The 24,313-nt window shown below is 39.9% G+C and overlaps 2 protein-coding genes and 1 long non-coding RNA gene across 5 annotated transcripts in view; 1 reads left to right on the top strand and 2 right to left on the bottom strand.

Moving 5' to 3' along the window:
• The window catches only part of LOC147146007 (LIM and calponin homology domains-containing protein 1-like), a 35,479-nt gene extending 19,575 nt beyond the window's left edge, over nucleotides 1-15,904 (bottom strand). The window contains exons 1-10 of one of the 3 annotated variants that reach the window (XM_086034776.1): nucleotides 15,595-15,904; nucleotides 5,492-5,562; nucleotides 5,310-5,379; nucleotides 4,183-4,289; nucleotides 4,075-4,105; nucleotides 3,894-4,004; nucleotides 2,606-2,733; nucleotides 1,392-1,462; nucleotides 417-615; nucleotides 212-355 (exon numbers count right to left, since the gene is read on the bottom strand). In XM_086034776.1, the coding sequence (XP_085890902.1) occupies nucleotides 212-355; nucleotides 417-615; nucleotides 1,392-1,462; nucleotides 2,606-2,733; nucleotides 3,894-4,004; nucleotides 4,075-4,105; nucleotides 4,183-4,289; nucleotides 5,310-5,379; nucleotides 5,492-5,562; nucleotides 15,595-15,690 (1,028 nt within the window). In that variant the 5' untranslated portion in view covers nucleotides 15,691-15,904. The remainder of the gene's footprint in view (nucleotides 1-211; nucleotides 356-416; nucleotides 616-1,391; nucleotides 1,463-2,605; nucleotides 2,734-3,893; nucleotides 4,005-4,074; nucleotides 4,106-4,182; nucleotides 4,290-5,309; nucleotides 5,380-5,491; nucleotides 5,563-15,594) is intronic. The other 2 variants (XM_086034774.1, XM_086034775.1) reach the window with 2 other exon arrangements.
• Nucleotides 15,402-17,572, top strand: LOC147146006 (uncharacterized). Its single transcript, XR_015087327.1, has 2 exons — nucleotides 15,402-15,485; nucleotides 15,619-17,572. It is a non-coding gene; the product is annotated as an uncharacterized LOC147146006 (long non-coding RNA).
• On the bottom strand, nucleotides 17,186-23,096 carry uchl1 (ubiquitin carboxyl-terminal esterase L1 (ubiquitin thiolesterase)). The gene is made up of 9 exons (XM_086034778.1): nucleotides 22,977-23,096; nucleotides 22,867-22,878; nucleotides 22,397-22,525; nucleotides 20,220-20,361; nucleotides 19,971-20,056; nucleotides 19,373-19,420; nucleotides 19,214-19,283; nucleotides 18,941-18,999; nucleotides 17,186-17,846 (listed from the first exon to the last, which is right to left on the bottom strand). Exons 1-9 carry the CDS (start codon nucleotides 23,007-23,009, stop codon nucleotides 17,763-17,765), a joined length of 663 nt encoding a protein of 220 aa, XP_085890904.1. The 5' UTR covers nucleotides 23,010-23,096; the 3' UTR covers nucleotides 17,186-17,762.
• Nucleotides 23,097-24,313: the final 1,217 nt, after the last annotated feature.

Raw genomic sequence — 24,313 nt, 5'->3', positions numbered from 1 at the left:
ACAGTGAATTTATCATAATGCCCACACTGCACAAACAATGAGTCAGCATTTCTCAAGCAGTTAGTTGTTGGCCAACAACAACACCACCACAGTACCAGCCAATCAACTATAAGCAGATTAATCAACTACTCGTTTTGCACCAGCAGCATGAGTTCCACGACCAATCACAAGTCAGTAGACAAGGTGTGAGCATAACACTCCAAACTCTAACCTTCCATAGCGAAGGGCCGCAGGCAACACTTTGATACCCGCCTTCTCCAACCTGTGGAGCCTGGTCTGCTCACACGCTTGATTTTCACCCTGGTGATCCCGCGCCCAGGTCACGCTCTTTGGGCTCTTTTTGCCCTTAGCGGGACTGTATGGTGCTACATTAGCGTGGGTTGGTCAACTTGAATATATTCCAAAAGTGTTATTACCTGCGCTGCTCTCCATCCTCGGTATGAGTTCTGCGTTTCGCGTTCAGGACGTAGAAACCGGCATTGCTTCGGTTGGGCAGGAACTGGTTGAAGGCAACGGGGGTCCGTGCCTCTCCGCTAGCCGCACGCCGGGCTGACATGTCATCCTTCTGCACGTCGGGCCTCCTGCCGCCGTCCGCCTCCGGGTCGCCGTCTCTTCCTGATGTCAAGGCCATTGGAGTGTTAAAGGACAGACGACCAATAACGTCCAGCTGTTTGTTAGTTAACAGGCTACATCCTGGCTACTTAATGCTCATTAACTACCCAGCTAAGTATAGCAATGTTGTTGGATAACTAGCTAGTGTTTGCAAAGTAACAGCAAACTAACCATAACTATGATCATATTTCCTTTATTCTGACAGCAATTGAAACAGAGGATGAGGAAATCCCAATCGTGCAAGGACAGTACATCCAGAAAGTTTACACAGTGCTTCACTTTATCCACATTTTATGTTATGGACATTTTTCCAAAATGAAATAAATTACCTAAAATGTGTAAATTTTCCACAGGATTTTTCACAGGACAGTGACGATATACTGTATGGTGAAAAATTTCATTATCAAAAACTATCCTAGGGCTAGGGATGAGGAAGATGTTTCCGCCTGGTTGTCTCACCTTCCTGCACACATGCACACACGCACTCAAACACGTGCACACTCAAACACACAGGATGCTGACCCCAGTACATTTCACATCTCTAATGACTGTGACCAACAGCTGCTGCATCTGGGACACACACACGTATGCACACACACTTGCACACGGCCCCCCACCCCCACACACAGCTATCCACATGACACAACAAGGTTAAACCCTCCCGTTCGATATGCTTGAGTCTATTAATGGCACTTAACTTTTTGTGCTTTGAGAAAGAAGATGGACGTGCCAGTAGTCATATTTTATCAATCATTTCAATATTTAGAGTGGGAACAAACCTTCCGTGTTGACTCGGTTGGCCACATCGGGAGAAGGACTGTGCTGCGAACGTGAGCCAAATGAGTCCAGACTGTCAATGAAACAAAAGACTTTTAACAAAATGAATGAATGGCTCTTAGTAACACAACAGTCTTATTGTTGGACTTCACAATCAAGCTATAAATGTGGAGAAGTCGAAGAAGGCTCCCTTTTGTGAGTCTGCTTAAGAAGAATGTCAATTTTCTTACATGTTGCATTTAAAAAAGCTGGGAAATTTCAGACTGTTGACAAAAAGACTATACTAAATACTATATCTGTATTTAGTCGTACACAGCATGTTCTGCATGGAAGTCGATGTGCATACATATATAACAATTTTAACTGCATATGTATTTGGTCAAATGTAAAACAAAGAATACTACTAACTCTTAGCAAACTACCTAACAAACTACCTAAATAACTTTGATTGTGGTTAGCTAGCTAGCTAACTAACAATACATCTAACTGATTTTGATTGTGGTTAGTCAGCTAACTCACCAGTGTTCACTAATTAACGGACTAACTACTTAGCTAGCCAACTATATGACTGACTGACAACTGACTAATTACAGTTTGTTAGCTGACTGTGGAGCTAGTGTTTGCATACTAACTGTCTAACCGACCATTTAACTGTCTGACTTTGATAGCGGCTAGTTAGCACGACAGCTAGCTTGTGTTCAACAACTAACAAACTAGTTAGCCAAATAAATAACAATGTTAACCTAGCTGCCTACGAAACAAACTTTTGGATGTGGTTAACTCACTCGGTCACAAACGAAAACTAACTAACCACCTATCAACCTAACTGACTCATTTTGACTGCGGTAGGTCGTGAACACTAGGTAGCTAGAAAGTTGTAACCATAGAATATCTTACTGTATGTCGTCGCTGTCCTGTGAAAAACGTCAAATTTTGGAATTTTCTTAAATGTTCACGTTAACGCAATATCTGTAACGCGGAAACCCCATTCATGTAAAACTAAGAAAAATGAAGAAAAAAAACAGACAAAAGTATTTTTCACAGGACAGCGACGATATGCTGCTTTCAATAAAACTGGGAAATGTCAAAACTCCAGAATATGAACCCAAATGTTGGAAGCCTCCGAAAAAATATGAGTATTTATTTTATTTTCACTTGTGTGTACTGTTTTGCTGCGTCCACTTCCATTTGGTGTTAACGACAGTGGTTGTCCGACCTGTCCAGAGAGTTGTCTCGAGTGTGTCTGGGTGGTGAGAGTGATTCGCTGCGCTCTGAGTCCCAGCAGTCGTAACCGCTGTCACGAACGCTGCGCTTCTGCGAGCCGTCAGCCGCCTCGTCGCTGTCCTACACGTGGAAGAGGACAAAAGACAACTTGTCACAAGTAAGTATATAAAGGGAGCCTTTCTTTTTTCGAGTGTACATTTAGCCCTGTCCATTTGTACCACTGTATTAAGGAAAGACAAGGCAAGGCAGCTTTATTTCTGTAGAGCATTTCATACACGAGCTAATTCAATGTGCTTCACATTCATGCAAAACATTTAAAGGCAAAACACAACATTCAAAGGCAAAAGAATGTAATACATTTAAAAAAACAGAAAAATGTAAGACATTTAAAAGCAAAGTAGAGAAATGAAAAGTATTTTACTAAGAACACTAAAAGAATGTACAGTGCAAGAACATTGTTTTGGAACAATTCATTATAGAAATGATCTTAAGGACCTTGATCATATGTACTGTAGGTATGGTGGGGAAAGCATCGCCTTTAACCTAGATTTAAAAGCATTTACACTTGGGGCTAACTTCACTTTTGTTGGCAGCTTATTCATTTTGCGTGCGCCATAACAGTTAAACGCTAATGCACCATGTTTGCGTTTAACTCGGGGCTCCACTAATTGACCCTAGTCTGCTGACCTCAGAACCGTACTGGTTTTATATTCCATGAGCATTTCTTTAATGTATTCAGGACCATAGACATTCAGTGATTTGTAGACCAGAAGTATAATTTAAAAATCTATTCGACAGTTGACAGGGAACCAGTGTAAAGTATTTAGGATTGTAGTAATATATTCTGATCTCTTCGTTCTGGTAAGAACCCGAGCTGCAGCTGTTTGATGCTCCTCTGATGGAATCCAGTCAGACAACCGTTACAATAATCAAGTCTAGTGGAGATAAAAGCATGGTTCAGATGCTCCTGGTTAAGACTTTATTCTTAGAACTTTAAAACATAATTCTGGTGACTTTACATCTCTGTTCTCATAAAATTAATTGGTTGAATTGGTCAAACAACTTGATTTTATTCAAATTGAATTTGATTTCTGTTAATATAGGTTCCACTGAATCAGATCAGTGCAAGAGTCATTTTTGTCTCCCTGAAACAGGAGAGAAACTAAACAAAAGAATGTCTTCTAACTGGTGGGCACCCCGGTCAACAACCAAAACAACCCCCCGCACGCCTTCCCCTGGCTACTCTCCGTCCATTAACCCACATCCTCGCCCCCACTCACCACCTTCATGTTTGCCAGCAGACCCTCAAATTCCTTGAGGTCGAGCGTGGGTCCGCTGTAGGAGGCGCAGCCACTGGCCGCTTTGCCCAGCCAAAACACGGTGTTCAGAACCTGTAAGACACAACCCAGGGATTAGAATTGTGTTTCAATAGTTACAGCGGGGGAAAAAGATGCAACTCACGTTTTTCAGTTTGCGGCTGCAGTCGGAATCCCTGTTGGAAGAAAAGATTATTTAATGCTATTATTTAGTGCATATTATTTACAGTATATATGTGTATTGTGTACTGACTTGAGGTTGGCTCGGATGGAAGTGTCCTGGAGGTCTCCTGGGTCAAACAGCTGTGAACCTTTCAGGCCGAGCTCCTCACAGCCCCGTAGAAAAACTGTCAGGTTGTCCTAGAGGAGGAAATCCACGTTTTGTTTTGTTTTTTCATTTAAAACAATTTAACACATACAAACAAAAAATACATAACTTTATGCTGGATGGAGGTGAGGTTTCCATAAGCAGATAACGCCACTTATTGTGATGTCAAACAAAAACATGTCAAATGAAATACACTGTATGCTGAACTCTTATAATTAGGGTGGACCGAAATGTGGATTTTTTTCTTTAGGGCGATGTCGATTCCCATATTTGTCAGAGTAAAATCCTGATAACCGATTAATATGAATTACATGAATTATATTTACAAGACTTTGTTCTTTAGCATTTAATTTTATAACGGAGAGAAAAATTTAATGTTTGAATGTCATTATCTGTGTCTTAGGTTTCTCATTGAATAAGTCAGGCCCTACTCATAATATTTACACAAGAGCCATTTCCTGAAAAAAAAAAAAAAAAAGTTTTTTTTTCTTGTAGTAGTAAGATTTCTTTTTGTTGTTTAGTCACATACTTTTGTGAATTTACATTAGAAATGTATCCTCGTATGTTTTGGACTTTTTCTGAAACACAAAGTGACATTATTTTTGCAATGTTGACTTTTTTCTTGTACTGTAATAATATTTAGCAAAAAAGGTTTCGCTAGTTTCCCACTTTGCTAACACAACATTTTGACTGTATTCGTAGCTTTAAGACATTTTATTCTGGTATCTTATTTTACCTGTAGCAATTTTCCAACCTTAATCTCGCAACTTTAAAAATGTATTCTCACTACTTGACCACTTTTCATCATTTTAAGAAATGTTTATTTGTAACGTTATGACTTTTTGTATGGTATAATTTCTGACACTTTATGACTTTTTTTTCTTGTAACGTTACACTGTTAATTTGTTTATGTTATTTATTGTTTATTGAATTCCAAAACGTTAGCAGAGGATATGTACAGATCAAAGTGCATTTATTAGGTTTTTTTTTTCCTGTTATTTTTTTTTTTCCTTCATGTGTGAATGTTCTGAGGCCTGTGGGTTTCTCCTTACCAGGCCGGCGATTGGGGTGCTCAGTCTGTTGATCTTCTTGACCAGGCCTGGTCTGATTGCACTCAGATGCCTGGGTGGAGGAGGGGAAGGTCAACAGATAGCCAAGATTAGAAAGGGGGTTGATGTGTGTGTGTGTGTGTGTGTGTGTGATGTTGCCATCCGTGTGATGTCATCAGTCTTACTCGCACAACAGGATGCCATTCTCCAAAGCGCTGCGAAAGTCCTTGTCTCCAAAGCTCTTCCCTGTGACAGCCTATCAGACAGAAAATGGAAAATCTGAGTTTAGCCTAGCTTTATTTTCATTGTACAAACAAGGTGCACCGAAATGGAATAGACACAACCTGTTCAAAAAGAAAAAAACAATGACCAACGTGGGGTGCAGAACAGGAGCTTGCCGGGTCGCCTTTTGACTGTTCTTTCAGATGAGAAGAAAAGAAGTGGGTGGGGAAAAAAATAGCCCCAAATTAAGCTCCTGTAGGGGAGCACTGCATGGATAAAAAGCATTGGGTACAGGAGTTCAGAACATTCACTATTTGTACTATTGCCCCATCCCACTAAAATCATGTATGACAAACACAAAAACAAAGACACAATTAGCTGTAAAATGTATCAAAGGAAATGTATTCAAATGGCCATCGCTACTGCTAGCACTTGCTAGTCTAGACACCGACTAGAAAGCAATTAATATTAATGCAATATTATGACTTTATTCTTGTATTGCAATGACTTTTTTCTTGTAAAACGCTGTACATTTCTAGTGCAAATAAAAACGTATTTCTCAAATTAGCTCGATTAGTGCCGCACAAAATTTTGCAATTTTATTCGCATTTTTAAAATTACAGCCTTTTCCCTCCTAATATTACACATTTATTCTCCTAACATTCAGATTTTGTTCTTGTTGTAGCCCAGTGATCTACAACTAGAAAGGACACACCTCTTAACCAATGAATTAATCAACAAACCCAACAACCGACAAATCGATCGTCACTTGTTACTAAAGGTTGAATGTCTTATCGATTTTGTTTTTACCGATTATTTTTCCAGTGTTTAACTTCTTTTCACACGAGTGCCAATTAAGAATAGGAATCAACATCATCATCTCACACACATACTGTACGCGCACGCACACACACACACACACACGCGCACACACACGGTGCCAAAGATAAATGGAACGGAAGAGAGGCTTGACTGATTCCAGTTTACATGCGCTAATCCAGATTAGCGGTAGGATAACTATGAAATGTGTATGTGTGTGCTCCAGTGTAAACATTCAAAAACATGCATAACGTTAGTCTCATGTTGTTTAACTTACTCTTACAGTATCAATAATGATGAAAAAAATGCTTGCTAAAAATAAAATATTGTTAATATAGATGATATGATTTTCACTATAATTATGTATGTACAGTATGAAATCTTACATTATTTAAATAAAAAAAGATTTTCCGCACAATACAGCTTTTTTTTATTGCACTTTTTATCGTCTATATTAGAAATGCCTGTTTTTCTTCTCATGGTAGCCCAACTATCTCCATAAAAGGGGCAAAATGGTCACCATTTTCTCTTCCAATATGGCCACACATACCAATACTTTTCGCCATATCGTCTAAAAACGTGCTCCATCCTCTTTCCCCCTCTAAGTCCTTGCTCACTTTGATGATTTATTACATTAGTCCCAATCTGTCTTCTTAACGTAGCGCATGTGTGTGCCGGCGTCAATCGGCAGCCGCTGCATACCCGCAAATCATAAAAATATGACCTGTTGTGTCTGACCCCCTTCTTATATAAGACTTCCAGATGTTTCCCATTGGCGACACCGTTCTCTTCTCGACTGTTCATTTCTGGTCTGGCATCATTTCGCCTGTCCCGCTCACATCTAGTACGGTTGTTTTTTTACTCTGGGCTTTTGAAACATTTACAGCATTCTCATGCATTATTCAGTCGGCCAAATAAGACAGAGCCGGACTACTCAGTGTGCACTTTTGTCGACTTGTGTGTAGGATGCAGGGAACAAAGTGAGAGCGTAGGCTGGGAAAAAAATGCCAAAGATGAGCTCTGATAGCAACATTTGTCCGTAAAAGACAGGATGAATATTTTTGTGATCGCACAAAAACAGAAGGTGAATCCAGACGTGAGTTAGGTCATCAAACATCAAAAGATGAAATCTTTTGCTTTATCTTTGTCTTTGACACTTAATCATATCACTCACAGTTTATTATTAAGACAAACATCAAACAAAGATTTATACCTTGTTTAATTAAAACAAGGCTTAGCCTTTCAGCCTCCTAGCTTAATCCTAACGCTTATTAGCATTTATGTTGTGGCGCTTTCACCTTTTAAAGAGTAAGTCAAGTCAAAACCTTTCTTTAGGATAGGTTCTATGCACCCTCGTTAGTCTAAACACAACATTCTGATTAATATTTCGTTTGTGAAATATGAATTAAGCAGCAAAATCCACACGTTTTTATCTAGCTCCGGGGTCGGCCATTTTGTAACTTGCTTTCGACTGGAAATGACATCACAGCGCCTAAGGGCTCAGTTTGCGAACATCACATAGCCAAAACCAGAAAACAGGTGAGCCGTGACGGTCGTTACCTGAGTGCTTAGGCACTGTGAGGAGCTCCCATCCAAGCGCTGTATAAAAACTGATTTGTCAGCAACCGCCCACTCTGATTACTGAAGCTTTCGTGCGAGATTAGAGCCTCAAATCTACACGCATCTGGATGACAGAAATAATCCCTTTGTTGTCTAATCCGCATGCAACACTGCAACACTTGCGTCAGCACAAATTTTCAACCTAGAAAGCGTGACGGTGCAGGATATTGAACTCCTTCAACAGGGTAAGATACCTTTCTAGTTCAGGGATGGATAACATTGACATTTAAATTTCAATAACAATGTTCACCACTAGAAGGCAGTCATCACCTATTACACTGCCACCCGTTCATCTCCGTTAGAGAAGAAGAACAGAGATGCTGTCAGCAAAGATAGCTTTTGTGGCATTTTGAAGTCACTCTCAAGTTAATGGTGACCCTAGAGAGTAGAAGAACTAACCGGAATGTTTCTGTTTCGAGCGCTTCATATTAACAACGTACGTAAATTTAACTTTAATTAAGACAAACATTCAAAATGATAATGATTCATGACCTTATGAAGGAAGAATTACAAATGTAAACAAACGCCAGCAGCTTTTTATTTTTATTTTATTATTTATTTTTGCTTTTTATTTAGAACCATTGACAGTTTGTTGAAAAGTCGTCAAGTTGCCTAACCTTGGTCTACATCTACAACTACGTTTTATTTCTTTAAACTGCATTCCGTACAACTGTGGGCTCTTTCAAAAGGCATTTGCCTAAAGGCCACTTGTTTGTATACTTATATGTAAACAAAAAGGTACATGGTCCCTTTGCCAGTTTGGACCAATTATGTACCTTTTCCAATCATAAACAGTACTTATTTGTACCTCGGGCTTTGATTGTGAATCCTGTAGGTTACATCACAACAAGATCTTGGCTGGATGATACCATATAGCAGCTGAGTATTTTATGAGATTGACAGGGAGTTATACCTTGCTTCTCACGCCACAAGTCAGCTGGGAAAAATTCCGGCTCAAACCTCAATCCGAACGGGGACAACAAAATGGATGCATGGATTGATGAAAATACAGTACAATAACATAATCTGCTGCTTTACAGCTTGTCATTTTGTGCAGTACAGAAGCACGCAAGACACAAGTCAGTGCTGCTTTGGCCTACTTCTGGCACTGACCCTTACATGCATGCACACACACACACACACAAACGCACACACAGACACTCCATGGATTTCAATGGAAGCTGCTGCTGCCATTCAACGCGTCACAGCGTAGTCATTCGCCATGAGGAACGCAGGGGCTCGGATTTCCGCAACTGGCGCTGAAATACCCTCAAGACCTTTCGCTTGGTTTCTGCGACTGACATGAATGCTCACTCCATGGCCGCAATACGCACGCACACGCATGCACATGCCCCATTTCCACCAAACACCGGTTCAGTTTCACTTCTTCAGATTCCTTTGTGAAAAATGTTCAAGGGTAGCAAAACAACAAAGTGGTTGGGTAGCGAAAGTATGGGGATGATTTTTTTTTTTAATGATTGATTGATTAGTGAATGGCATGGCTACATGTCAATGAAACTGGAAAAAAAGAGAAGAGTTTTGAATTTTGCGGACACAATACAAATGAATAACATAAATCTCATTCCCGGATTTCTGGCTAAACAAATGAAGCGTGCGTTCTCAAGGAACGGTAAGGTAGAGGGAATTGCGTATTGCAGTTTCTAGCAATGGCCCCATTTGCATCCAATTGGCTCCAATTAGTATGTTGTGCGCATGTCATCACAATTTTGTGGCGACAATCTAGTATTTTGTGGCCACATTTTATTCCATTTTGAATTTCATGTCTGGGGCTCCACACTGTAACCTCAAATGTCGAATACAATCTGTTGCGGCACACTGGCTGCAATTGTCAACTTTTTACCATTGGAAAGAATGAAAATAATTTGTTGCTATCAATTAATAATCCAACTGTAGCTGTGGACATCTTGAAAACTGTACATGCAATGCTTTAAGTCAAACTTTTATAATCTTACTGTCACACAAGTCGACAAAAATAATTTAGGCACTGTTATTAGAGGTGTAACGAAAACTGATTTGAATAGTAAAATCGGTTTTAATTTAAAATATGTGAGTGCATCAAATTGAATTGATCTACTTTCAAACATATCGTCCTTGAATCATATTGCACCCCATGTATCTATGAGACACATTTTGAATCATCTTTTATTGGAGAGATGGTTACCCTAATATAATATAATATAATATAATATAATATAATATAATATAATATAATATAATATAATATAATATAATATAATATACCGGCAAAAAAAAAAAAAAAAAAAGATATATATATATATATATATATATATATATATATATATATATATATATATATATATATATATATATATATATACATATATATACACATATATATACATACTGTATATACGTGTACATATATAAAACACACTGAATTTAAATTCATAATTTGAATTGAGCTACGATCTGGACCTTCCACTGTAAATGAAAGGTCAGTGTGACAGAGCATACTAAGAGCTGTGTGAGCAAAACTGTAGAAACTTTTGCCCCAGGCCAACGTGTGTGTGTGTGTGTGCAATCGTTCCTTTTCATAGCTTTCCTCACTGTGTGCTGCTGTGTTATGTTGTGTGGATGCAGGAAGAAGCAGCCTTTTTTTTTTCTGTTTGCAGACGCCTCGTGCTGTCTGGGACTCGGTTAATCTGCCACAGAGGACGGCCGCGACATCTGGCGCGCACGTTTGCTGTGTTTGTGTGTGTGTGTGGCATCACAAGGATTTGTAGGGTGACCCCACACACACGCAGTCAGTCAGTCAACATTTTGCTGATGAGTTTATGCTGTCAAAGGAGAGTGTCTTGTCTGTTCAGAATAACTACACAAAAAGTACAAAATTACACACAATGCAACGCAAAAATCACTTAAGTTGTTTTTAACTACAATTGAACAAATAAATACAAAAGGTTTCAAGACGATAAAACTATGTGAAATACCACACAAAGACTAGTTTACTAAAATTGTACAAAATACTTTTTTTAAATTATTTATTATTTTGATTATTTAATTATTTATTTATTTATTTTAATTATGCAAAATACAAAACAAAATCTTGATATTCAGTTTGAAAAAAATCTACAAACCAAAGTGGAAGTTGGTCGAAGTTGGTCGACGAAAATGCTAACGGAAGCCCATTTAAAATGATAGGCGGACCGATGTAATACTTCACATAATATGCGTGCAACTTTTCAGCCCGAGTAAACGACGAAATAGTTCCCAGCTCGGCAGGAGAAATGCAAACGTTTATGGCGTTAGGTTTAAAGCCCGACTTTCAATACTTTTTTTCCCAGCGGCTTCTTCTCGGGGCATAAGGGGAAGTGACGTAGTATCTTAAGGCCTAGACAGACCAAAAAGGTGGCCAAGAGTGACAGACGCTTACCCCCTGTGGCGTCCGGCCGGCTGTCGGCACGTCACGCTGGAGGAATACACCGCAACAACAGACAGTGACACTGACCATGAAAGTACCTTCTGCTCATGCATAAGATGTAATACCCTTCCATACCATCGGCGGCAGTAGTCACCATTTCTCATGGTTAGAAAAATCCAACCGGAAAGCTGTTGGCCGGGGGCGGATTATAAAAACGTAAACAATGCATTGTTCGCTCACGATGAACTCCCACGCGACGTAAAACATCACGTTCTTGACACGGTACTGTGAAATACTTAAATTGTCAACCCTTGCTCTTGTACTTGTAAGAAGATTAAAGGCAGCGGCGGCGCTCACTGTTTTTCCGCATGTGTCACTTCCCGTTGGTACTCCAAGTGTTGATTTGCTAGCTAACAGCCAATCAGAGTGACCAAATGTCACGAGTGGCGACGCCGATTCAACATGTGTAACGGCCCCCAAGACGCTTACAGACGGGTTACGACACTACGACGGTGGCCACTACACCAAACAGACGGCGCATTCAGACGCCACGACGCTTCACGACCTCCGACGTCGGTTTGGTCTATCAGGGCCTTTACTCGTAAAAATAGCAGTAATGTAGGTTACTTTATTTTATTTTTTATTAAGTAACTCAGAACATACAAACACAACAGGCGGGAGTGTGACAAACATAGAGGCAAAGAAATATATTACAGAAATACAGCATATTATAAAGGGTGACATTATCAACAGGCGCACAAGCAAGCACGCCGATACAATCTTGCAACCCGATCACATCTGGTAACCACACCGGCCTATAGGCGATTACTATTTGGTGTGGCTGGACAAAAGTCCGGATAGACGGACAGCGGAAGGGTACCCCGGTTGCACGCGGAGGCGATAAATAGACCGGAAATTTTTTGTAAAATGCCCAGCTCTGTATACAATGATGCAAAGTTCAACAACAAAAAAATATTTTTTTCAGTTGAAAAAATAAATAAATAAAAAATTGCAAAAAAAACTAGTTTGTAATTTACTGTATAACCAAAAAATAATAAAAAATTATGTGTAAAAACCTAGCTGGTTAAAAAAGTACTACAAAACTACTACACAGGAACTCGTTAGCTTGGAAAAACTAAACGTGTCCTCATTAGGGTCCCGGACGAGTCGGAGCCAAACCCGGCTGACTTTGGGCAAGAAGCAGGACACACCCTGGAATGTTCACCGGCCAATAACAGGGCACATATCATTCAGACTCAGATTTACACGGTCACACCAGGGGCGGAGCCAGAACGTGGCTAATGGGGGGGCCTGGAAAAACCAGGGTGGGCCTGAATATTTCTCTCACTGAGCACAATCCTCCTGTCCCGACACATCGTATATTCAAATAAAATGACAAACTGGAAGTTTAGATCTTCGTTAGACAACTACAATTATGCCATTTTTAATATTCAATAAAATAAAAAACAACGAAACACAAATTGAAAAATAACTTAATAATAATTTCCTAAAAATGTAAAAGTATATATTTTTTTTATAAATCCCACTGGGTGGGCAGTCTGTCAATCTGGGTGGGCTTGTGCACAACCAGGCCCACCCATGGCTCCGCCCTTGGGTCACACCCATGGACAAGTTAGACAATTACAACAATGTCGATTGTAAAAATCAAGGAATTTATTTGCTAACATTAGTAGATTTGGTACGAACTGTGGCAGTGACCCAGCAGATGGAGCCATGGTCAAAAAAGCTTAAGTGTGTGGCAAATGTCACTTACTTTGTAATGCGCTTCACCACCACCTACAGGACTGGGGTGGAACTGCATCACCCTGCAATTTATGCTTTGCATCAAATGTTTCCGATCGTTTGGGCTAATTCCTGGTGGGTGGGAGTCACGGGCCGCACACACCGTCCCTTTCGGAAACAAGACTGACACCTGAGAGCCTGCCTATGACGTGTTGCTGTGGCAACTGCTGTCACTCAACCAAGGCGTGTCTTAGGAGTGTCTCACACACACACACACACATATAGAATACCGTTACACGGCCCATACACTGAGTCATTGCCACCTGTGAAAGTGTGAAAAAAAACGAGCACTGCAAATAGAAGCAGTCTGGATGCCGCTGAAAATAAACCTGCACAATTCCAAAGCAGAAGACAACAAAGCCGCACAGCAGGAGACATGCACTTCATTGGACTGCCTCCTCACTAATGTGGAGTCATCATGCCGGCCTGCGATGGGACTGGGTGGATGAGATATTGACGTTAAATGCAGAAAACCATTAGTGCATACGAGTTAGCCTAAAAAGTAGTGCCATGTCGTGGGCATGTATAGCTGTAAAAGGAACTACTTCCCATTTATTGATGATGAGACTGCTGACAGAAGCAAAAGGATGAATTCCGAAATGTTTCGTGCATTATTTTCTGCTCATATTCAGAACTCATTGGATGGCGTTTCACAGTATTGATGGACAATGACCTGAAGCAAACTGTGAAAGCAACCAAGGAGCTGTTTAAGGCAAAAATATTTAAATGTAAAAGTTTGATTTATGATTGTAAAATTGTTCCAATACTTTTAGTCCCTTGAAGCGGAAGTCAACACAAACATATTTTTTTCAAGAATATATTCCCAGCAAGCCCACTAGTTGAATGACGGCATTCTGATTAATTTTGCATTTGTAGAATATAAATTAAGCAACAAATTGCACTCATTTTTAGCCATCCGGGGGCGGCCATTTTGTCTTGTGTCGACTGAAAATGACATCACAACTGCTCACAACGACTAATCACGGCTGACCTGTTTTCTGAATCTGAGCCGTGATTGGTCGTTGTGAGCAGTTCTGATGTCATTTTCAGTCGACAGAAGGCAAAATGGCCCCCCCCAGAGATGGCTGAAAATGAGTGCATTTTGATGTTAGCTTTAAAAAGTAGGAGGCATATAACTGTAGTGACAATTAACCGCTGTTATTCTTCCAGCTCTTAATCAAGCCCAACCTCAGTCCTGCAATTTCACAAAATTCTGTACCAAACCAAGGTGTCCGGAAGCAGCTTAGAGGTAAACATCAGATTTTAGAATTGACGATTTTACCGGATACCTTACCAAGATGGCCGACGTAGCTGAATTTGGTAGAAGACAAAATGGACAATGTGTTTATTTTAGCACTCAAACCATCACAAGTTTCAGCGATTCTTCAAAGTTTCAGGAGTCTAATCTTTGTCCCACCAAATGATTCTGTAGAGTTGACTAAATATCTAACCAAGATGGCTGATGTAGCTAAGTACAAATGTAAAACTGCCCAACGACATGTATTCATTTCAGCGTTCTACCCATCACATTTGTGACTGAAGTTCAAATTTTCATTGACAATACTTTTTAGGGCAAACAGCATAAAATGTAAAAAATGCTTTGGAAAAGAATGAAAACTAACTGAAACTACATCTTACGTTTACAAAACTAACTAACTATATAAGTATAGAGAAAGTGTTCTTCGTTCCACTTTCAAGGGTAACCTTAAGAAGATGGCCAATGTGCACTTAATTTTTTTTACTAGAACACTAAAAACAATGCAGTTTTTAGCATGTTAAACTCTGCAATTTGAGTAACCTATTAATGCTCGTAATATCACCAGAGAAGTGTACCAACGAAGATTAGATTGTCAGTGGTGGTATCATCCACAACGGACATCACATACTACACACGGGCTAATGCACGAGGAACTGTAAATAATATTACAAATAAAAAAAATAGGTCATGCTGTTGCGATTATGATTCACCACTTGGCTTTATAAATATATATTTATAAACCACGAATAAAAGCGGATGATGCACATGATAATCTCATCTCATCATCATCATGATCATCGAATGCTGCTGGTGCGTGAACGTTGGCCCGGTTCACATCACCATGGCAACCACCGTGGAATAAGGGGGCGTTCCTGCTCATGGCGTGGAAATAAACACGCAGTTAAGAAAAAAAAACACGAGTCCGTTTAAACCGCGTGGGAGTCGTTTTCATTAGTCGTTTTCACTCAGTGTTGAGTGTTAGGATGACAACTTTTCTTGCTGTAACCCGACACACTCGCCCTCCCCACGGAACAGGTGATGGTGCACCGGTGCAGTGAGTATTTATTTATATCCACTATCCAGCCAAAGCCCCCCACCCGCGTCCCTCATCCACCACCCCACTTCCAGTCCCCCCAGCGACGGCTCGTGTTGAGTCTGCGTACCTCGATCCATTTCTGTGCCTCCAGGCAGGCGGGCTCCGGGCGGCTCGCCTCCGCCGACTCCGGCTGGATGTCGCGACCCGCAGGCGGGCTGGCCATCGCCGGGCAGGCCGATCCGTGTGTGGGACCCTCGGTGGTGGACACTCGCGGAGTGTTGAGATGCGGCAATGTTGTCTTGCACCACGGGTGGACGGTAGTTGGGAGTCGGCAGTCTTCCGCGACGACCCACCACGATGCCACCAAAAAAGAAAATGCTTGTCCTACGCAGGAGGCGTGCGCGCGAGCGGCAGTGGTGGACGCTGTCCTCCGCCAATAGCGCAACGGGCGCGCGCACGGGGAGGAAGGGACGCGCACGCAGGAATCTGCCCTGTGCAAGGGGGCGTACTAGTTCCGTTATATCACATTTGCATCATTTTAATAGTTAATAACTTGAAGTAAATGAAAGGAAACTTATTTAACGCAGTCAAGAGATAACTTATTAAATATCTGACCAAGATGCCCGCGGTAAAACGGCATCTGCTGACTTTGTCGGTGCCCTGTTGAAAAATGAAAAAAATGGAGTGCATCCCCGCCACCCGCGGGGGGCGAGGACCAGTCGAAGTCGTAAATAGCAGAAATCCGTATAATTTAAAAAACATTTCTTGATTTGACTGCAATGTCCTAAGTTTCCACTTTCATTAAACTTTTATGAGTGGCTACATTTACATATACATCGACACAATTTTTTAATCCAACCAGAGTTCAGATTAAAATTCTGATCGGATGCACTGTTTTCAGTAGTAGTAGAAGCCGTTGCGACTTCAGTGTCAACATCACCCCATCATTTCTACTTTAAACGTTAGGGTTATTTTGCATATTTTTCCAGTTTGCGCGGTTACGTCGAGTTAACACTTACTAATGGAGCTGCAAATGTACCAGTTTAGTCTTGTGCCGCCGCGTCTTTCTCTTACTCTGTCTTTTCCTCCCCAAACTTTATTGAATCAAACAAAAAATATAACACTCGGTCCGCTTCTACTACCTTCCGGTATTAACAGAAACGCGTTTACTGACGTCACAGACATTCGCAGAAAACACAGGTTGCTCCGAAACGTTGGAATAAGTGTTTTCATGCGCGCCAATCGGATTAACAATCGACATAACCTACCTCACTCGTTCGGAATAAAATCTTGATCGGAATGGGCATGATCGGGTCAGAATATTCTGAATGAGGTGTGTACATGAAGCAGTTTAATTCTGATCGGGCATTTAATCCAAATAAATGTGTGTGACACTGATAGTTTTTCTTTTATTAATAGAGGGGTGCCAACAATTTTGTTCAAGGCTGTATGTAACGCGATCTGTGCCCCATTTATTATTTATTTTTACTATTTTGAAAAAAAGGGTCATTATAAAAATAAAACGCTATGGGTAACCGCAGACTTAACTACATTACATTACATTTTCAAGACCTCTGAACAACACAATTAGGGATTAGGCGTCATTTTAGGGATAATCAAATACTTCATTTAGAAAAATTCTGGATCGCAGATATCCCATTACATGCAATTCTAACACCGGTGTGCGTTTATTGTTTGGGTAATCACTTGCACCACCATCACACATCAAAAGCAATTTATTTGTGTCAGTAACAGCCACACCATCAGTGCAATACACACAACTAACTGTGCAAAGTAAAGCTAACCAAGTCAATTGCTCTCTTCAAATGCTTCAAAGTGAGTCCACTATGTGAACAAATGCATTCTTAAAGCTACATTGAGGCTGTGAGGAACATCAGGCCAACCAATTAGCAGCAAGAGGAATCTAAAGAGCCCCAAAAAAATTGTTTTTTTTGCTTTTCACACAGCTCCAATTTGCACTCTCATTGGTCTGCAAAGCATTCAAGCTAACAAAAACGTACAAAGAGACAAGTGCTTAAAAAAAAAAAAAAAAAAAGGAAGGAAAACAACAAAAAAACAGCAGCAGTGGGATTTGTTTGTTCACATCTAAGGAGAAGATTGAATAGAATGTTTTCAGCTTGTCTTGAACAGTTGTGCTAAAAGTTCACAATATGAAGTGTTTAACCTACAGTATACAGTATGTGTGAGTGTTGAGAGAACACAATACTTGCTCGACAGTGCCCAGAAAATGCCAATAAATGGGTTTGTGGTCTACATTCTGTCCTGGTAGGCAATTTAACCACGACACAGAGCCACGGCAGAGAAGCGAACTTCACCTAGTCCTCGTTCCACAAAGCCTCTGCACACTTTGGCAGCATCCTGGACGTGAATTGGTGGGAGGGAAAACAAACAGGTTATTAGGGTTAGAAGGAGGTGAAGTACAGTCGTACCCCGACTGAAAGAGTTTTGAGATCCGAGCAATCGCTCATTTGATTCATTTTTTGTCTTGAGTTGCAAGCACTCGATGGTAGTAGTGAACTTCACAGGCAACAGATGGAGAGCAATTCTTTAGAAAAAGAGGCAAAGTGCTTCCTTTGAGCTGTTAGCAGACACTCCCAGTTCAACTTAACAGTAAACTAAACAGACAAATAATCACATATTGTCTTTTAATCCAAACCACATAACTTACCCAAGTTTGTTTGAAAATATTGGGGGTGATGTAACAGGAAGCACTTTGAATTGCATTTTTATGTATGAAAAGTGCTGTATAAGTAAAGTTTGATTGATGTCATTCCAGTATGTTTTTAAAAAGTTAAATACTTTACAGTGATATGTGTCTTATTTGAAAAAAAAAAAAGGGTTGTGACAGCTTAAGGCAAGCTAAATTTAAAGTGGATGTCAAGTCAAAAATTGTCTGTATAATAATATGTTGAATTTGGCCCAACTAGTCTAAACAGGGTATAGTGATTAATATCGTCTCAGTGGAAAAGGAATTAAGCAGCAAAATCCACCGATTTTTAGCCATCTCAGTGGGCGGCCATTTTGCCACTTGTTGTAGACTGATAATGACATCACAACTGTTCGGGGCTCAGGTAATGACCAATCACAGCTCAGCTTGCAAATGTCACATGACCAAACTCAAAACAGGTGAGCCGCGATTGGTTGTTACGTGGGCTCTGAGCAACTGTGATGTCATTTTCAGTTGACAGCATGCCGCAAAATGGCCGGCCCCTCGGATGGATAAAACAAGAGGATGTTGCTGCAAATTCCACAAACGCAATATTGGTCAGAACGCAGTGTTTAGACTTAAGACATTTTAATGCTAATTAAGGCTTATTGTTTATAGATTCATGAATTTACTGCCTTTTAAGACTAAGGCTCCATGGGAAGCCTGTCCTCGTGTGTTTGAGGGATTTGCATGAAGGTTCCATTCCAAATGTAACTTAATTTGGAAAGAAATCTAATTTTCGTACCGTTACGAGGGTCTCATCTTTGGTGGCGCCGTGGTTCAGGGGGCCGTTCATCTTCCCATCTTAACAGCAAAAGAGACAGTCAAGACTTTATAAACAAAAATCAAATTGTGGCATTTCCTCAAAAGTGTTCTGCTTTGGCCAGAATTTCTTTCGTAAAACAGCTTTACACACGCCGTGTCGACCAAGCAGTGCATGTTACGGTCAAGACATTTACCGCCAGCAGAGGACGCTATTTGAGGAAATGCAGAATATAAAAAGTAATATTTTCCTCACCAAATTCAAGGAGCTGTCCATTCACATTGACAAAGGCAATGAAGTGGAAGTTGACCTTATCTGCTTCGGGCTGCGGAAATTTTGCAAATACCATTCATTCATTCATTCATCTGTCAATATTTCTATAACTGAAAAAATGCTGGACACAAGACGACTTACCCTACATTGTCCCTGTGCAGCAACCTCATTGTGAGCATCATGGATTGCCTGGACAAAAGATCTTATCATTAAAATAAACAACTTACAATTACACAAATCAAGACAAACATTTAAAGTATTTTGGACGCCAGAGTGGTGTGGTGGTCTGTGGTTCCCCCAAGTGGACGTTATCGGCATGTACATGTATAAACATGACCAGACTGTTAAGTGCTACAGTTGTTGTTATCCTTTCGGCTTTCCCTCTCAGGTACTGAAAAAAATTTAAATACTGATGTCTCCAAGTACCACCACGATGACCAACATTGAAAAGCAGTAAGTAATAGATTCAAGTTAATCAAAAATGAGGAATAATGTTTATGCTAAAAAGCATATTTTACTAACACTAGAAACAAAAAATATATTCAACTTCAATGTATTTCACATAAAAAAATTTAAAATACAGTCTTCAAAGAGATGGCAAATTAACTTAGTTAAATACAACTGAACTGTGCTTTAAAAATAAAAATATGTACTGTGCTGGATTTAAATTTAGAAAAAAAAAAAAAAAAAAAAGTTTAAATACGCTATATGTTATCCTCAATTCTAATATGATCCTCACCTTGTTCTTGTCCAGATGTTTGGCACGGTCATCAGCAGACATCTTGGCAGTTTCATCCAGAAACTTCTTCAACACAGAAGCACTCTCTAAAAACAAAAAGACAAGATTTCTTTTTTCGTCTTTAAATCATTTCAGTTCTGCTCTCTTTACTTTAAAAAGGTGCCTAATTTCCTATAGCAACTGGGGCACAGACATGGTAAACTGCTTGGTTTATTTGTGTTAAAATGTCAAATAAATGCAGAATGTTACCAAAGGTGAGTTTGCTTTGGTTGTTTCCCAGCGCGTGCAGCAGGGCGATGGTGCCGCAGGAATTGGTGGCAGTCTGCTTCAGGAAGTAAGCGTCCGAGCCCCGCATCACTTTGTCTGCCTGCTTTTGTCTGAAAGAGTCATGCTGAGATACAAAAAAAACAACCAAAAAAAACAACAACTTTTGAATGGCAAAATCCATCTGCAGCATAACAACACATACTCTAATTAGTGTACTGTTAAATGAACACCCCTTTGTCAGGTGCCTATTAGAAAATATTTTACCATGGGATGGGCAGAAATATTGCATCACATTTTGTCAAATCCGGAACACAGGAAATAGAAAAACGCGACGTCTTTTGTAAACTGGCAGAATTTCGATTTTGATCACAATTATCAGTATGAAAGATATATTTCAGTTTACAGTGTTTATGCAGAATTGTCTTGTTTTAATGAGGCATGAAAATACAATTCTTACATCATCGAAAAAGCATTTAAAATCTATATTTAATCAAATTTAATCACAACCTAAAGAACTGAAATTGAATTACAATGTAAAGATTGACAATGAAATGGAATTGTGAAATTCACAACTGATCGCTGAACAAACACGCATTTGAATAATTGAACACATTTAGTGAAGCTGGATAATTTCCTTCGGAACTCCGAATAATGGTGAAAATTTGTGGAATGATTATGAAAAGCATCTGAAAATGTGTGGTTTAATTATAAAAATTTTTAAAACTTAAAGCACTAGAAAAAATATGAGCCAAGCATAAATGAAATTGTAAAAATATTCTAATTTACCCGTGTTAGCTAGACTCTGTGGACAAATTTTGTGCAACACGCTTTTTAATATATTTTTGTTTTTATAATTTACGGTACACTCTATAAGATTTGTGGTGGCGCTATAATTTTCTTGAAGAATTTATTCATTTATTAAACAAAAAACAAAGGCTTAGGCATGATAAACTGCGGCTTCACCCAGGACCTTTTCAGGTGGCTTTGTCTTTTTGTACTTCTAGCTGACTGAAGCTAATCTAGTAAATCTATCAATCAGTGACTTGCCCTGACTAGCCACAAACAGCTGGGGGACGCTGTAATGGATTTAAAAAATTAATCTATGTTGCAGAGTTTAAAAAAAATAAAAATAAAAAAAGACTTATGTTTATGTTAATCTTGTGAAGTTGTCGTAGTGAACGCTTAAAAGACTAAAAGTCAAAGTGTTTATAGTAAATTATCAGTATTATAAGTGATTTATATTGCACTGTTTGTTTGGTTTTTAACCAAACCATGACTTTAGGTTGTATGTGAAATAGTGACAGCGGGATCAAATTCTTGAACAACTTGCATTGCTTGTATAAATTAATTTTAAATTAATTAAATTTACTTTGTTTTGAATGGCAGGTCCATAGAATGACTTCAACAAATGTAATTTTATGGTATAGAATTCTTTGTAATAAATAATGACACCAGTGTTACTTGTGTACAACTGCTGTAAAGAGTACATAAAAGTAAAAACAAATTTGCAAACCAGTGATTTTGGCCTATGTTTGAAGGACCACAATTGGCCAGACGATTAAACGGTTGGCCCCTGATATAAAAAAAAAAGAAAAAAAAAAAAAAAAAACCAAGAAAAAAGGAAAGAGGACCCTGCGCTGTTAGGTTTACGAAACTATTCAGACCTAACAGTAAAGCAGTATAGTAATTGTTTGGACCAACACACCAGCATTCTCACACTTTGATAGATAGATACATATATATTTTTTATTATAAAATCACCCATGATCCATTAGTTTTAAAGTCCTAATATGGCAAAATGAGTTTGAAATGAAATGTGCTCTGGGGATGCTATTTAGGGGTTAACTTGGGGTTTAGAGTACTAACAAAACATTGAGGGGGCATGGGAGGGGGTCAGGGATCATCCATTGTTGGTGTCCAGGCTTGGTCCCTAAGCCCCCTTTTGATCCCTACATCAACTGATGACTCATCATTACAATCAGCATCCACCACTTCTGCAAACTCAGCATCACCACACCCCAGGGACATGAGGCCTGGATGGATCACTGCCACACCCAACCATTCCATTCCATTCCACCCCCCCCACCCCACCCCCCCTAAAAAAAAAACAAAATACCACTCAGCAATTCAGTTCTTGATTCATGTCTTTACTAAATTACCTCTTTTGTGATGGGGAAGAGCAGCATGAGGGCACAACACGGCTTCGGGACAGCGGACAGCTGCTCGGCCTCCAAGCCGAGGACGTCCACGAAACGCCAGTCCTCCCCCACGCCGACTTTACTCATCAACTGGCGAAAAGAAAGAGTAAAAAAAAAAACGGCCACGCAGAGGCGAGATGAGCTGCTTAGTGGGAAGATGCTAGTGGTCCAGACAGACCGCACCCATCATTAGCCGATAAGCTAACGGTACCACGAGGGAGGGGATGCTCTCGATTCAGACTTTATAAAAAAAACATGTGTTTTTTCCAAACCATTTTCACACCACTAAACTGTCGTACTGGCGTTGTGCCGTCGACGAACAGGTCCATTGTTGATAAATTGATGTCTTGGGAGCGCTTGTCCAAACTTACCGGACAATTAAATGCCGTGACTCAGCGTCTGACATGTATTCTTTAAGTTCAGTTACCCACCTTGTTCAGCACCTGTAAGCATAACACACACGGACACCAAAAAACAACAAATTATTCCACTGTCATGTTTAATGACTCAATTAAAGGTGGTCGCGCTTATTTTAATTCACCTCAGGGTTGATTTCCATCGGAGTCCACTCCATGTTGGCAATGTTTTGATGTTTCGATGCTTGATTTGAGAGTAACTTTTACTATTTTCTAGCGTCGACAGATTTGGTAGTATTTATAGGACATGGGTCGTACCATTCAAGACAATTCTAGAGGGGTGGTCTCACACCTACTGGCTGGTTTATCTCGGCCGTACTAGTCGCCAATGATTGATTTGATTTAACATTTTATTTTATTTACTAACCTTAAGACGCTGACTGACAGAAGAAAAGGGCAAATGTATGATTTTGGGTAAATTAAGTAAAATGGGACTGGTGAATGGGCATTATTCCAGAATGGTGTGACGTACCAATCAAAACCAATCACAAAACGGCTTGGAACAGCTGGTTTGACGCTTTAGAAAATCGATGTCCAAAGTCCGGCCCGGGGGCCAAATGCGGCCCGTGTTCAAAATTCTACTGGCCGCAGCCTCTGGCATAAAATGAATAGAGTGGCTTGTCAGTAGTGTTGACCACAGTACCAAATATAAAAAAAGCCATTTTATATTTCACCACCAGATGGCAGCTGACCTGTGACTGCGCTCTCCTGCCCAGAACTAAAATAGAGAGTGAAGTGTAGAAAAGGAAATTTGACAGTACGGGCCGTTGCTTCCAGGACAAGTGGGAATTGCCTTCTTTTTTTCCCCGCTGAAATACAAAACAACAGTGTCTGCCAAGTTCGTGAAGAGACTGTGGCTGTTTTCAAGGAATTCGCTATCAAAAGTCACTACCAGACGAAACATGCAAACTACGACCAGGTGACTGGTAACAAATGTCGTGGAAAATTAACGCAACTTGAAGCTGAATGAACTTGAAGCGCGCACACATTTTCACCTCACCAAATCTGTCCCTCTTTGCAAAACGTTTGGACAAAACATTTGGACAAAACTAACCAAAACCAAAATATATATTACGACTCAAGCAAAAGTAAAATGTAGTCCTTCAAAAAATTACTTGAGGAAGAATAAATACGTATTAATTGGGGGTGGGGGGGGGGGGAAATGAGTATCGATGTGTTACTTGTTTCATGGCAGAATGGGAGACTAAAGTATACTGTATTGCTCACAGTCATAGGATGAGGCGTAACAGAAGTAGTGTGAATGCAGTTTAGTTTTGTAGACATGTTCAACATGCACATGCTTGCAAAGTAAAAAGTATAAAACCAGACTGAATACACTGCGGATGTGTGTGTCTCTAATTTATTACTACGATCTATTAACCAATCTTTTCATTTCTTTCTCTGGCATTCTGTCACATTCACAGAGAATTACAATTTACAATAGACACATTAATTTATTCTG

The sequence above is a fragment of the Filicampus tigris genome, chromosome 6, assembly GCF_054856515.1.
Source record: "Filicampus tigris isolate MCC_2025a chromosome 6, RoL_Ftig_1.0, whole genome shotgun sequence".
NCBI classification, from domain to species: Eukaryota; Metazoa; Chordata; class Actinopteri; order Syngnathiformes; family Syngnathidae; genus Filicampus; species Filicampus tigris.
The sequence above is the reverse complement of the archived record's forward strand: the minus strand, read 5'-3'. Positions and strand labels throughout refer to the sequence as shown.

Coding starts and splice junctions, on each gene's coding strand:
- uchl1 (XM_086034778.1), bottom strand. CDS start 23,009: ATGGAGTGGACTCCGATGGAAATCAACCCTGAG. Junction 20,057..20,219: donor CCAAAGCAAACTCACCTTTG/GTAACATTCTGC, acceptor TTTTGTTTTTAG/AGAGTGCTTCTGTGTTGAAG. Junction 19,284..19,372: donor CTGCACAGGGACAATGTAGG/GTAAGTCGTCTT, acceptor AAATTTCCGCAG/CCCGAAGCAGATAAGGTCAA.